This window comes from Magnolia sinica, chromosome 3 (genome assembly GCF_029962835.1).
Source record: "Magnolia sinica isolate HGM2019 chromosome 3, MsV1, whole genome shotgun sequence".
Taxonomy (NCBI): domain Eukaryota; kingdom Viridiplantae; phylum Streptophyta; class Magnoliopsida; order Magnoliales; family Magnoliaceae; genus Magnolia; species Magnolia sinica.
Window position 1 is genome coordinate 98,873,830 of NC_080575.1, and position 15,381 is coordinate 98,889,210.

General features: G+C 41.5%; 1 protein-coding gene across 1 annotated transcript; it reads right to left on the reverse strand.

Annotated features, from left to right (window-relative positions):
• Positions 1–7,012: 7,012 nt before the first annotated feature.
• On the reverse strand, positions 7,013–9,807 carry LOC131238652 (11S globulin seed storage protein 2-like). The gene is made up of 4 exons (XM_058236278.1): positions 9,440–9,807; positions 8,810–9,081; positions 8,187–8,633; positions 7,013–7,573 (listed from the first exon to the last, which is right to left on the reverse strand). The coding sequence occupies exons 1-4, from the start codon at positions 9,756–9,758 to the stop codon at positions 7,193–7,195; spliced, it is 1,419 nt and encodes a 472-aa protein (XP_058092261.1). The 5' UTR covers positions 9,759–9,807; the 3' UTR covers positions 7,013–7,192.
• Between the last annotated feature and the right edge of the window lie 5,574 nt (positions 9,808–15,381).

Sequence of the window (15,381 nt, forward strand, 5' to 3'; positions counted from 1 at the left end):
AGGGCCCATGCCATGTCTGTGGAAAAACTGGGCACTATGCTCGAGTATGCTGCTATCGTAAATTTAAAAAAGAGGCAAGTGCAGTAGAAGAAGGCGATATCGTGGCTATGATCACTGAGGTGAATACCATCCAAGGCAAAGTTTCAGGTTGGTAGTATGATACTGCCGCTACTGTACATGTGTGCTACGATAAATTAGCCTTCAAAACCTATAAGGAATTGACCGATGGTCAAGAAGTCGAAATGGGTAATGAAGTTCGATCGAAGGTCGTCGGCAAAGAGACTGTCGAACTGATATTCACCTCTGGAAAGAAAGTGATTCTAACTAATGTACTGCATATCCCAGACATGAGGCAAAACTTAGTTTCTGGGGATCTTATAGGAAAATCAGGCATACGGGTGGTGTATGAGTCAGGTAAACTGATTCTGTCCAAAAATGAAAATTTTGTCGGAAAGGGATATGCTTGTAACGGAATGGTTGAGTTTTCTCTTAATGAAAGTAGCACTTCTGCGTATATGGTTAAATCCGCTGGACTGTGGCATGATAGACTAGCCCATATAGGGTATAATACCTTGAAGTTCATGGCTAAGAATGGTTTAATTTCATTCACAGATAATGAAACCGAAAAATGTGAAGTATGCATAAGATCCAAAATAACAAAGAAACCTTTTCCAAGTGTTGAAAGATCGTCTCAAGTATTGGATCTTGTGCACAGTGATATCTGTGAGTTAAACGACATTCTTACTCGTGGAGGTAAACGGTACTTCATAACATTTATAGATGATTGCTCTAGGTATGTGTATGTGTACCTATTAAAGACTAAAGATGAAGCATTAAGCATGTTTAAAATATATAAAGCAGAAGTAGAAAATCAAATGAATAAGAAAATAAAAATTCTCCATAGCGATAGAGGAGGAGAATACTTCTCCAATGAATTCGAAAACTTCTGTGAAGAACATGAACTGATACATCAATGTACAGCGTCATATACACCTCAACAAAACGGAATAGCTGAAAGGAAGAATAGAACATTTATAGAAATGGTCAACTCAATGCTGATAAGAGCAAAGTTGCCACTAAGTCTATGGGGAGAGGCACTGCTTGCAGCATGCCATATAATAAATAGAATTCCATTTAAAAAATATAAAATATCTCCATATGAAACATGGAGAAGAAAGAAAACCTAACCTAGGATATCTAAAAGTGTGGGGGTGTCTTGCATACTACAGAACCCCTGATCCAAAAAGAACTAAGTTAAGACCAAGAGCTATTAAGTGCGCCTTCGTAGGGTATGCACAAAATCGTAAAACTTATAGACTTCTAGACATAGAGTCTAATACAATAATAAAATCAAGAGATGTTGAGTTCTTTGAGAACTCACTATCTTTAGAGTCAAAGGATAATGAAATCCAAACTCTTAATAGAGAACTAGATAGCACAACTCCACAGATAGTGGAAGCTCTTATTGAGCCTCGTAGAAGTCAAAGGACAAGAATAGAGAAGAGTCTAGGAGATGACTATATAAACTCACAACGTGTCATTTTCTATCTTGTAGAAGGAGATAGAGAAAATGTTATAAGGAAAATACCTATAGTAATGACTATAGAAGATGATTCTAAAACATATAAAAATGACATATCCTCTAGAGACTCAGTTTTTTGGAAAGAAGCTATAAACGATGAAATGGAATCTATACTATCAAATCAAACATGAGAACTAGTTAACTTACCTCCAGGTTCTAGACCCATAGGTTGTAAATGGGTATTTAGGAAGAAATATCACACTGATGGGACTATCTAAACCTTTAAAGCTCGACTAGTAGCTAAGGGTTTTAGATAAAAAGAAGGGATAAATTACTTTGACACATACTCTCCTATAGGTAGAATAACATCCATTAGGATATTATTTGCGCTAGCTTCTATACATCATCTTCACATCCACCAAATGGATGTAAAGACCGCATTCCTGAATGGTGACCTCAACGAGGAGGTATATATGGAACAACCTGAAGGATTCGTTCTACCAGGAAATGAAAACAAAGTATATAGATTAGTCAAATCATTGTATGGATTAAAACAAGCACAAAAACAGTGGCATGAGAAGTTTCATTCCAAAATACTATCTCATGGTTTCATGCATAATGTAACTGACAAATGCATATATTCTAAAGTAGATGGTAGTTACATCGTTATTATTTATTTGTATGTTGATGACATGTTAATAATAAGTAATAAAATGGAAGATGTGACTGAAACAAAGAGGTTTCTATCTTCCGTATTTAAAATGAAGGATCTCGGACAAGTTGATACCATTCTTGGTATCAAAGTTAAAAAACATTGTGGGGGTTATGCTTTGTGTCAATCTCACTATATTGAGAAGATACTAAACAAGTTTAATCATCTAAATATAAAAGAAGCAAACACCCCATTTGATCCAAGTATCAAGCTAAAAGAAAATACTGGAAGAATAGTTACACAATTAGAATATGCGAGTGCTATAGGGAGTCTTATGTATGCTATGTAATGCACTAGACCTGATATCGTACATGCTGTGAGTAAACTTAGTAGGTTTACTAGTAATCCCAATACTGAATACTGGAATGCAATAAGTAAAGTCCTTGGTTACTTAAAAGCAACCAAAGACTTAGGACTATTTTATTCAGAGTTTCCTGGCGTATTGGAAGAATATACTGATGCGAGCTGGATATCAAGTGCAGGGGACAACAAGTCTACTACAGGGTGGGTATTCACCCTAGGAGGTACAGCTGTATCTTGGGGATCCAAGAAACAGACTTACATAACGCATTCGACTATGGAGTCTTAATTTATAGCCCTGACTGCAACAGGCAAAGAGACTGAGTGGCTAAGGGATCTTCTATTAGAAATTTCTTTATGTGTAAAGCCTATATCGGTTGTGTCACTACATTGTGATAGTGAAGCCACATTAGCTAGAGCCTATAACGGCACTTATAATGGTAAGTCTAAATATATTAGTCTTCGACATAATTATGTCAGACAATTGATTCGAAATGGAATCATTGCTATTTCTTATATGAAATCAGGCAATAACCTGACAGATCCTTTCACTAAACCTCTACCGAGAGAGGTAGTAAAGGCTACATCTAGAGGGATGGGGTTGAAACTCTTCAACCAAAGTTCCACCAGTGATGGTAACCCGACTTAAAGTCAAAAAATCTATAATTTTGGATTTGATGGGTAAGAACAAGTCATTGATATGTGGAAAGTTTTCAGTACTAAATTATAAAACCTCATCCATAATAGATAAGTGCTGAGCGTTACGATAGAGGGTTGAGTCTTAGAACTCTTAATAAAATTCAGTCTATAAGGACAAGTATCTTATAGTAACGAAGACACTGGAAGGATTTCACCTATATGAACGTAGAGATGGTATAGTCTCTCATGAGAGTTAGGAGTTTTCTCTCGGGATCGTTTATGAATTACGATAAGTACATGACCATTAATTGTGCTGAGTAAGATTGTGGGAACTCTAACAAACACATAGCGAAATGTGTGTGGTATTTCCAATTCTGTTATATAGGAATAACTAGTTCAAAGCTGCGGCTACTAGTCATTTCTACAGAGTTTTAAAATACTTATACTAAGGAAAGATTAAAATCGAAAAATATCTTTCTTTATGCATATAAGTTGATTATTCTGGCAGTATTGTTTAACCGAGAAAATAATTTTATAAAATCAAGTGGGGGATTGTTGCAAAAAATGTTGATTTTAATAAAATATATTTCAATACTAAAATAATATATAATATATAAAAAGTTGTTTTGAAAAAAATACTTTTCTGTAGGTTTTTGGGAATAGTCCCACATGGAAAAGAGAAGAAAAAAAATTGTGGTTTATATGAAGGATATGGAGTATTATAATATTTACTTACCTAGTCCGTGGACTATGGACCTTGCGTGTTCCAGTGCGTAGCACTGGAACACCCGCTCGCGCGCTCGCGCTCGGGCTCGAGCATGGGCAGGGCACGGGCACGAGCTCGGACTCGGTTTCGGTCTAGGTCTCAGGCTCGGGCTCGGTGCGAGGGCGTGGGCATGTGAGGCAGTATGGCTGTAGAGGCGCTAGTGACGCACTTTGCACTAAGTGGCTATGGCGGGTGCCTGGTTAGCAGAGAGACTAAAGGACTGGGAGAGAAATCTCTCAGTATAAATATAGGGACTGAAAAGAGCTGTTGTAACAGAAACTGTAACAGCTAAGCCATTAGTGCAGGGTCCAGATGTAACTGCTGCATGGCTAGCCCAACAGCTAGAAAACGGCTAGCTGTCGTCTCACAACAGTCAGCATGCAGTAGCTTAATGACTCATGCACAACAGTCAGAAAATGGCCATAAAACGGTTAGTTTTCCAATAGCCAGAAATGGCTTAATGGAATTTAAGTCTCTGGACCATAACCCCCTAGCCACCATAGCCTATAAAAGGAGGACCTGGATAGGTTTTCAAGTCATCTCAACTCACTCCAGCAAACCCATACGAACTGAGATAGTCAGCCCTTCTCCACTCATATATTTTAGTGTTTCCAGCAACATAGTAAGGCTTAAACCTTAACTTGAAGAACAGACTAGCGGTATGGTCTAGGACGGTTCAACTGAACCAGTGGCTGAAGATTTGAACTGACCTGTACAGAAGTCGAAACCACTTTTTCTCTTCTTTTCTTCTTCTTTGGGATTTTTCTTTTATACTGTATTACTGTTAGAAAGTGTGTAATTAAGTTCTATTTGGTGGGCTTTCATGTTTACTGAATGCAGACCCACACCAGGCTCGTCGTATCCTAGAAGCTGTTTACCTGTAACCTAGCAGCATACTCAATTCACTTGAGTATGGGCAAATAACGCTTTAAGGACAGCGTTTCAGACGTGCTTCAGCCTGTCCTGATTTCTGATTATTTTGCAATTTTCGGTTTCCACATTATACAGAAATATATTAATCTGTATAATTTTCAACATTTCACCAACCTCCCAAAAACCCACAGAAAAGTGTTTTTTTCAAAATAACTTTTTATATATTATATATTATTTTAGTATTGAAATATATTTTATTAAAATCAACATTTTTTGCAACAAATAAATGGTTGTGCCTCATCCACGATACGACTACCGAATTGGACAGTCTATAGTGACAGACACACATCTTCCTATTATCCTTAATTAAAGTCCATGTGAGACGCGGTTGGAGTGGATATATTAAACAAAAGAAGGGTGGTTGGTACTGGATGAGTCTGCCGAAGTCACGATTTGTAGATCTTCTTCTTCTTCTTCTTCTACCTCTTTTTTTTGGGGGAGGGGGGAACCGTCCACATAGTTATTTTCGGAGAGAGGAAATTAAAAAAAAAAAAAACCACACGTGTTGTGTGGGGCTACCGTAGAGTATATATTTAATCAAAACCGTTCATCTAATCTAAGTCACAAGATGAACTGTAAATACAAAAAATAAAACTGATCCAAAAGTCAGGCAGAACAAAAGATACAAACTTAGACGTTTTAGATGCAATATTGAATTCTTTCAATGGATGTGGCACAACTAAATTTACCATTTGTTTTATATTTTGGATATACGGTGAACGTAAGGGGTCTCATCTGATGGACGGAGTGGATGACACACATACAACAAGGCCAGTTTGTTCTTCATGCATGCCACAATTTTGGTACGTGTGTCATGCTCCTTCCATTAGTTTTGATATTATGTCCATTGGGCATCCAAACAATGCATGCCGTCTAAATGGTAGGGCCATTTTTGTTCCCAGCAATGTTTCATTTGTATATATACAAAAGGTGAGGCCCCACAATGATGCTCTGGTATTGCAATAAGAGCAGTCATCTCATTCGTTGGGACGATTGTACATTGACATCTCTTTCCACTCACTGCCATCGGCCATGAGTCCCACTAGTATTATACAAAGCATAATAGGACTGGAATCCTCCGTGGCAGCTGCTGTGAACTGCAAGTAAAAAACCACAGATCCGTGGGGCCACCCGTTTGTTTCTTGGCCCACCATGGTGTGTATATTCTATCAAGTTGAACAACAACCACATCCAGGCTGGGTCACACCACTTAAACTTAAGAGGTTTTGCTAGTGGTTTAACATTGTTCCAGATGGTGTGGCCAACTGAGTTTTGAATCCGGTCGATTTTATGTGCTGTAGAGTAAAAATTAGAAGGCACACCTGATGAACGGAATGGATTTCACATGAACAATATGATGGATCCCAAAGAGCTGTGGTGTTTCACCTACTGCACAACTGTGGTACAACTGTGGTAGACGATCCCATTCCTACAACAAGACCATTTGATCACATTGTTTTAAGTAGAGCTGTGTTCCGGAGTTAGCTCGGTTAGATCACGTGACTCGACTCGGCTTGAAATTGGGTTCAAGCCGAGTTGAGCTTATTCGATTTTTTAAAAAAACCTAGTCGGAGCTGGACAGAGCTTGACTGGACTCGGCTCATAACTTGACTCAAATTTGACTCCGTTCAAATTAATTCACTTAATATAAATATTTTATAAATATTTATATTTTAAAATAAATTATATATTATATTATAATATATATATTATATATTATATATATTAAAAATATTAAAACCTAAACCTGAACTCAGCTCATAGGCTTGAACTTGAACTTGGCTTGAAAGTTCGAGCTCAAGCTTGGCTTAAACTCTAACCTGAATTGGTGAGCTGTTGACCGAGCTGATACGGCCAATCAAGCTCAAGGACGGAGCTGAGTTCGAGTTGGGGTAGCTTGTTGTTCGAGCTCAGCTGGGCCAAGCTCAACTCAGTTCAGCCCGTGTACCGCTCTAGTTTTAAGACTTGATGTGAGTTGCTCGAGTTGGGGGTGACTCATGTAGTTTAATGCCACCAGTCACTTCCAACACGGGTGAGTCATGACTCGACTCAGAATTGAAAGAGTCGGGTCGAGTTGCGGAGTCTTTTAACCACGTTTGATCATGGAAAAAATGAAAAGATTTTCAATGACAAAAATAGAGTAAAACATATCTTTTATTACCATAGTGTAACATACTTACACACTCATGACATGCTCTTTTATTTCACGGGCACATGTGTGGGCAATGTAAGTTTACAAAACCTCATCTTTCACCACATGTGCAACCTCTCTCTCTACCTATTACTATATACTACTAAGAAAACATAGCAAAATTCAGGTCTAAGAGGAGCGATTAGGAGGGGGGAAGAACATCACTTGGTGTTCCCTATTGAATTTAAGGTTTTGGGCCTCTCTGTATGACACCTGATATGCATTTGTGAGCACCTCCATTGGCAATCCCTTGATCGCTGATGTGGACCCCGCCAATGGGCTCCTCATTGGAGAGGCCGACGTCTTGAACGACACCCATTCAAAGCCGTTGTTGCCCGCCTTCTTCATGACTGCAAAATATTGGGGCACCACCACAAGATCACCTTCTCTCACTGTGTCATCGAGCACCGTCTGCCCATTATGGCCCACCACTTGCACATGGGCCTCACCGCGGGTCACGTAGAAGATGTTGTGGGCGTTCATCGTCCAGTGGGGCGAGAATATGGCATTCTGCAACAGATTAGCTTTCCACATCAGAAATTTATTAATTATAATTAACCTATATGATTAACTATTAATATTAGATAGACATTACAGGAGTTCCGTGTTCTCATTACCGGTATAAAACTTCAATTGAAGGGAATGGCCGAACAGAACTCATGTAGCCGACCCTAATCAGTTAGGATAAGACCTAGACGACGATTATGATTACGAAACTGATACTACCCTACATCATATGTGGGCCCCACTGCTTAGGCATGGTGGCCAAAAGATCATGTCCATTCAGTTACAGAGTGGGCCAATTCAGTGTGAACGTAAATAAAATATACGGTTAAAAAGTAATTGGCGAGGGGCCCACATTAAACATGCACTTGTGATGACGGGAAAAATCTGACTCTCAGGACCCGCAGTGGGGCCCACCTGATGAAGATATCACACAGACATGTAACATTGGCATTAGTATGTACTTTTGAAAATTCACAATTACTAGGCTGGGCTATTGACCAACTTTGGATGGGCCTACTCAATATACCGGGCCCAAAAAAAGCAATCTGGGCTCGTGCATGATGGAGTTGAGGTGGGCCGAGTAGAGGTGATCCAAGCAGTAGAAATGCAACGTTACCTGGTAGAGGTAGCCCTTTTCAGCGCTCATGCCCAGCATCCGAAGGATGGGAAGCTTGTTCATGTTGACTGAGTTGAGACGGCCTGCCTGCCTACTGTATATGTCGGCTTCTCTCGGGTTGTCCATGTAATGGTTTACTCTCATATTGCAGTAGACCTCTTCAAATCCGTTTCTCCTACCTCGCTGATATTGCTCTTCATCTTCTGCCTCTTCGTCAGGCCGAACCATACTCATCTCTCCTCTTTCGACTTTGACGATGTAGCCCCTATCGTCATTTCTCTGCATCTTCCTCACGATGTCCACCGACACGTCGAATGCCTCCGCCAAGATGTTTTCATTAAAAGCTTGCATTATGTTCTCTTCTCCCTCCCTTTGCTGATGTTGCCCTTCACGTCGTTGCTGCGGGACCTGCTGTTGTTGTGGGGACCCGCCCGCAAAGTAGAATGACTGCAAAAATCCACCACCTCCATTACCAATAGTGAACGTGGATGTGCTCGTCAAGGGACGCTAAGGGTATTTTTGCATTTTATAAAACTAACGGTGGTATATAAAACGTATCATAGATGTGCATGCATACATGCATGTAGTTCCATGCATGCAAAGGTGAGAGTGAGAGTAGGTACCCTAGGCCTCTGGTCGAGCTGGTTGGACTCGCTATTGAAATCCGTAATAGAAAGGGCCACAAGCTCTTCGTTGCCGTCGTTATAGCACCAGTGGGCCACGCCAGCTGGGAGGGCTACGATATCTCCACGTCGGATCCGGTGGATCTTTTGGTGTTGGTCACTAATACTCTCACCACGTTGTTGCTGCTTCTCTCCTCCGGTGCTCCCAGGCTGTCCTCTAGAGTGGTAGGTCTCTGCGCACCCCGGGTACGTTATCCCTAGCACTCCTCTTCCTGTTTACACCCTCATTCGTTAATACACTCGTGGATTCGAGTTCCCATAATCTGACCCATTCATCAGGTAATCTTTACCATCAGATCAAGATACACCAATCGGATGGATCGGATCAGATCGTCCAACTAGTTCCGGAAGGCAATCGATATTACAGAAGGGCCCACCTGATGAACGGTTCTGATAATGGGATTTTGAATTTAGCACAGCAAAGAATGAAATAGGTGAGCCACACAAGTATAACATGCAATAAAGAGAGAAAACAACATGTGCATGAAGGAAGAAAATGCATTGTACGTGAGCATGCACTATTGCACACGTACGTGCAAGCGTGCAAGCTGACAGGCATCAAGTGCAGACCTTGCTGAATGTAGACGAGGCGTGGGGAGGGGGACATGTTGGGCAACGAAAGGGAACTGGGCCGGATTATGTTTCTCATGGCAGCCACACCAGCGCACTGGAACTGGTCGTCGTTCTCGTCCCACAGCTCCGTTATTCCGCCCTCAGACTCGATCCGTCGAGCAGGACGGGTCGCGCTAAGACGCTGGATGCGGCACTGTTGGGCGTCCTGGAGTCGACGCTGGGATTCCTGAGACTGTTGGGTCTGGCCCACAACAAGGTGGGCCACGGTGATCAAAGCAAAGAAGAGGGTCACTAGGAGAAGGGAAGGCCTGCCCATGGTTGAGAAAAGTAAAGGAGCTACAGGAAGATGTGGGTGTGAAGAGATGGGGAGATGTGCCTGTGTTGATGAGCTTTTTATAGGGAGGGGATGGTGGAAGGGTTTGGGGCATGTGGCAATGCGTATGAACGGTTCTGCATGCACGGTTTTGTGTCGTGATGTTAACTAACATGGCCACCTTGCCCATGGTACAGATCTTCGTGTCGAGAAAGGCATCTTTCCTCAAGAAGAGTTTGGTAGTGTATGTGGGACCGGTATCGTCTACTACCACCTGTTTTAAGAAGTGCGTAAAACACCCCAGCTTGGTTGACCCACCATGTTGTCTGTGGGCTGCGAAAGCATTTAGCAGGAAGTTCCTGCTTAGGATGCGACCGCCATGTTTGTAGAAAATCTACCCCGTTCATCCGTTTGGCGAGCTCATTTTAGGACAAGTGACCATAAATGAGGTGGATCCAAAACTCAAGTAAACCACACGAGAGGGAAAATTGGGGGAATAAATACCTACCGTTGAAACCTTATTGGGCTCCACCTTAATGTTTATATGGCATCCAAACCGTTTATAAGTTCATTATCACTGGGATGTAGTGAAATGACAAAAATTTTAGGCCGAAACAAAGCTTTTATGGCCATAAGAATGTTTCAACGGTTCTCACATAATCCTAGGAAATCCTGCGACCGTGTGGGACATCCAATCCGTCCATTAGGTGCACTTTCTAATCCTAGTATGTGGGAGCCAAAAATCAGGCAGATGAACAGCTCAGTAGAATATGGAGATCCGATGACTGGATTGTGGATTTTTGAACTATTTCCACGTGCATATTATAGTGATGTATTGGAAGCAATTGTAGTGTCGCGTTGGAAGCCAAATTAAGTTAAGATTAATGGCTAAATTAATAAGTGTCCATGGAAGACGAAATGGATAAACAACGTTAAAAAGAGTGTTGATTAATGTGTTGGCGGGTGCCCGTGCTCTTCTTTGAGTGCTACTTTAATTTATATAGGCTTTTATAGGCATTTTTGAGGTATCTTCATGTATGATTCGGTAACATGAAAGATTTAGATAAAATTTTCTTTTTGATTCTCCACGTGTATAAGTGATTATATATGCTTCTTGCTATTCCAGTTTTACATAAGAAAATTTACCCGAGTCTATATATCATTGGACTCTCGCATAGGAAACTATGCTAAAGTCTTCACGTTACTTGGCTACTTCCTGGATTCTTCATATAACTTGGCTTTTGCATTCACATAAAGTTTTTGTGAGATTTTGGTATTTAAAGCTGTTAGAGATTTGCTTTGATGGAAGTTACTTTGAAAAGAGTTAGTTTTTAATGGAACTTTAACATTTAATGCTTTCATATGTGCAAGTCTCTACCTACTCTTTTAAAAACTCATTTACACCGATTGCCACATGGTATCTTATGGACCGTTTGATCTGGTTGTCATAAGCCAAGTGTAAACAACAAAGGTTTTGTTCTTCATGCATGCCAATGTTGTTATTGTTTTTCAAATTTAGCCACGTGATTAATGCGAGTGTACTAGAATTGAATTTGCGGTTCAATTCAAATCGAAGAACTATGACTCCAAGCACCGAGATAGGCAAATATGTAGTATATTATCGAGATCGAATGAGATCTGTTACCCATTTAGCCACTCGCTCAGTATGTAAATAGGATCAGGCTATATTCAGAGGGTAGGGTTTGTCCTCTAATGATGGGTTACACCTTTGCCTTCTATACGAAAGGACTTTTTAGTATAGATAAAAGATCGAGAAAAGAATTCTTACAATCAGTCGCATATGTAAGACTCACACCCTAGCCCGTACCATTCATAGGCTTCCACGGTCCCCCCGGTTGAATTTCGGCGACCCGCGATATTTTATTAGTAGTTACGCGTGACTCTGAGTCGTATCCCATATTCTAAATCAGCTCGACTCGAAACTTGTACCCTAGTGATCGCGCCATCACTGCAATTCCAACACCGCGACTCACGAATCGATCCGATACCCGGGCCAGGAGATGTGGGCCCGCGTATTTTTCTGATGAAACACCGTGTGTTGCGGATTCTGAGAGAATCTCTACGATAGGTTACATCAATCCTTCAACAAATTTCAAGTACACAACCTTACCAAGTCCATCCCTCTCCCATTCCCTAAGTCAACTCTTTCTTACATAACCCATACCCATCTCATTCATTTCTTACCTCAAGTTAACAAACACCATACCATCTCATCCCATCACTCCACCTCACCACTTCTCTCTCTCTCTCTCATTTCTAAGCAAACCTCATGAGGCTCCAACGTCCAAGCAAGTTCCATGAATAGAGCTTTTGTGGCCTACCTTCCTATCTCCCATCTTCACTATCCTAAGTCAATCTCAACCGTTGAAGTCCATCCATTTGATCTCTAGCATGCATTGGTGGAAGAAAAAGTTCAAGAAGATCAAAGGGGGTGCTTCTCTCTCTCTCTCTCTCTCTCTCTCTCTCTCTCTCTCTCTCCCCCTTAGAATGAAGTGAACCCCACCGGTTTGTTAAATCTACTCCATCCATCATATGGTGTGGCCCACCACATTTCAGGGAGATCCTCACCATCCAGTCTAGGGACGGTGGGAAGTTCCACACACTTGACTAAATGATATATAATATTATATATATATATATGTATGGTGGGCCACGTGTAGGTGGGACCCACCACGATGCTTGTGTTATTCCATGTCGTCCAGCGTCCCTGGACGCTGGACGTGATGGAGGCTAACATGGAGTGCGTGTATTGCCATGGATGTGTACTAACCGTTATATATATATATATATATATATATATATATATATAAAATATATATTATATTTAAGCTTTTGGGTAGACCACTAATGTAGGCCCCAACTTGATGTATCAATCCAATTCATGCCATCCATTCCATTCCTCAGTTCATTTTAGGCGTTGAGCCGAAAAATGGAGCCAATCCGACCTTTTGGCGGGCCATAACATAGAAAACAATATTTTCTACCGTTGAAACCCACCCTTATAGTTCTATACACCGAATTGTGCTGAATATTGGGCTTGTTTAGTCGGTCTTGAGCCATGAAATGCAATGGCTGGAGTAGATTCTGTTAATGCAGGCCCCACACATGAAAAACCACACAAAATATGGTTTTCAAAAAAAATAAAAAAATAAGCAAACATAGCAGCTGACGCTGCAGCTGCTGCAAGGACGACAAAGCATCCTCTGCGCTGGGACGGTCCCTGGCCAACCGTGGGTCCCCAAACGTGGGCCCCACTGTGATGTGTGTGGACATTAGCACCGTGCATTTCGTGGCCCCTATAGGGCAGCGGGTGCCCTCCAAAAATTACTCATGTACGTAACTCAGGTGGCCCACATCACAAGGATTAGTGTGATTGAAAGTTTGCCATTGAAACCCTTTTGAGTGTCACAAGAGCTTTGGGTCCATATGAAATTTGTGTTTCCTCTTAATCCAGATCTGTGTGACCTTATGGCCAGATTGGATAAAAAATAAATGATACAATGGGCCTTGGGAATTTTAATGATGGAAATCATTGTTACCAATGTTATTTGCAGTGCGGTCCAGTTGAAAAGTTCTGCTCATGTGTATATATATATATATATATATATATATATATATATATATATATATATATATATATATATATATATATATATATATATATATATTGATGTACTTGTGGCCATCCGTTGGGGCACACCCTGGGTATATATATGAGGCCCATGTGATTAGGCTCATTTTGATGTATCTGTGGCCCGTTATTGAGGCCCACCTTGATATATACGAGGCCCATGTTATACAACCCATTTGATGTATCTAAGGCCCATGGGTCGAGGCCCAATGGGATGTATATAAGGCCCTTTGCAATATGTGATTCCACCTTAGTTAGGCATTAATGATGTTTATGGCAGACCATGTCTTGTGAGCAATGTTGGTTTGACGTCCACATTGTAAGATTAATGTTGGTTAAATGTTCGCATTGTCACTCTCCCTAGGGCCCATTGATAAGCCCAACTTGTTGTGTATGAGGCCCATGTGCAGGGCCCATCTGTGATGTACATTAAACCCAGGTGTAGGGCCCACCCATTGTGCATTAAGGCCCATGGGTTGTGGCCCATTATGATGTATTTCTGGCCCAGATGGTAAGGCCCGATGTTATGTATGAGAGGCCCATGGGATGTGGCCCATTGTGATTTATTTGAGGCCCAGGTACGAGGCCAATTGTGATATATTTAAGACCTATGGGACGTAGTCCGGTGTGTATTCGAGGCCCATGGGATGTGGCCCATTACGATGTGTTCGGGGCCCATGGGATATGGTCCATTGTAATGTACATATGGCCCGTATATGGGGACCATTATGATGATACATATGGCCTTATGTGAGGACTAATGTGATGCATGTGAGGCTTATGTGATGAGGCCCACTTGACATGCGAGGCCCATTGTGATGTATTCAAGGCCCATGGGCAAGGCCCATTATGATGTATTCGAGGCCCATGGGCGTGACCCAATGTGATGCATATGTGGCCCATGAGTGAGGCCCATAGCGATGTATGTTAGGCCCTTGTGTAGGGCCATGGGCCCACTATACGCATGGCTTTGTGTGGACCATTCATTGGGGAGCGATGTCGGTTAAATGTCCATATTGATGGGTAATGGTGGTTGAATGTCTACATTGTGACCTTTCCTTAGGCCTTGTTCGGCCGATTTCGATTGTTAAGGTCGAGTATTTGGCTGATTCTGATTTGTCAAGGTCGATTGTTTGGCCGATTTTGATTGACGTAACTGATTTGCTGATTCTGATCATCGATCGATTCTGATTGACGTGACTGATTTGCCGATTTTGATTATCGATCGATCCTGAGTGTTGTGACCGATTGCCGACTCCAATTGACATGACCGATTTGTCAATTTTAATTATTGATCGATCTCGATTGTCGTGGCCGATCTCCGATTCTGATTGACGTGACCAATTTGCCGATTTCGATTGTTAAGGCCAAGTATCTTGGTCGAGTCAGATTGTCGAGGCCTAATGTAATGTATATAAGGCTATGGAGCCCTTTGTGATGTATATTAGGCCCGTGTTAGAGGCCCATTGTGATGTATATGTGGCCCATGTGATGCGACCCACTTGATGTATATGAGGCCCAATATGACGTATCTATGACCCATCTTGATGTGATGCATAATGGACCCATATGAGAGGCCCATTGCGATGTACTTGGGACCCATGGGTTGTGGCCCATTGTGATGTATTCGGGGCACATGGGACGTGGCCCATCCGATGTATATAGGCCTATGTGATGCGTATTAGATGCATGTGATGCGGCCCATTATGATTGTATGAGGCCCATTGTGGTGTATTTGAGGGCTAGGCTATGGAGCCCATTGTGATGTATGTTTGGCCCATGTGAAAGGTTACACTCATCGTGATGTGTATTAAGCTCTTGAGTGAGGCCTATGGTGTTGTACATTTGGCCCTTGTGTAAGATCATGGGTCCACTATATGTTGGGATTTATATGGGCCATTCCTTGGGGGCAATGTTGGTTAAATGTCCACATTGTCGAGGTCGATTGTCTATGCCGGTTATTGATACCGATTA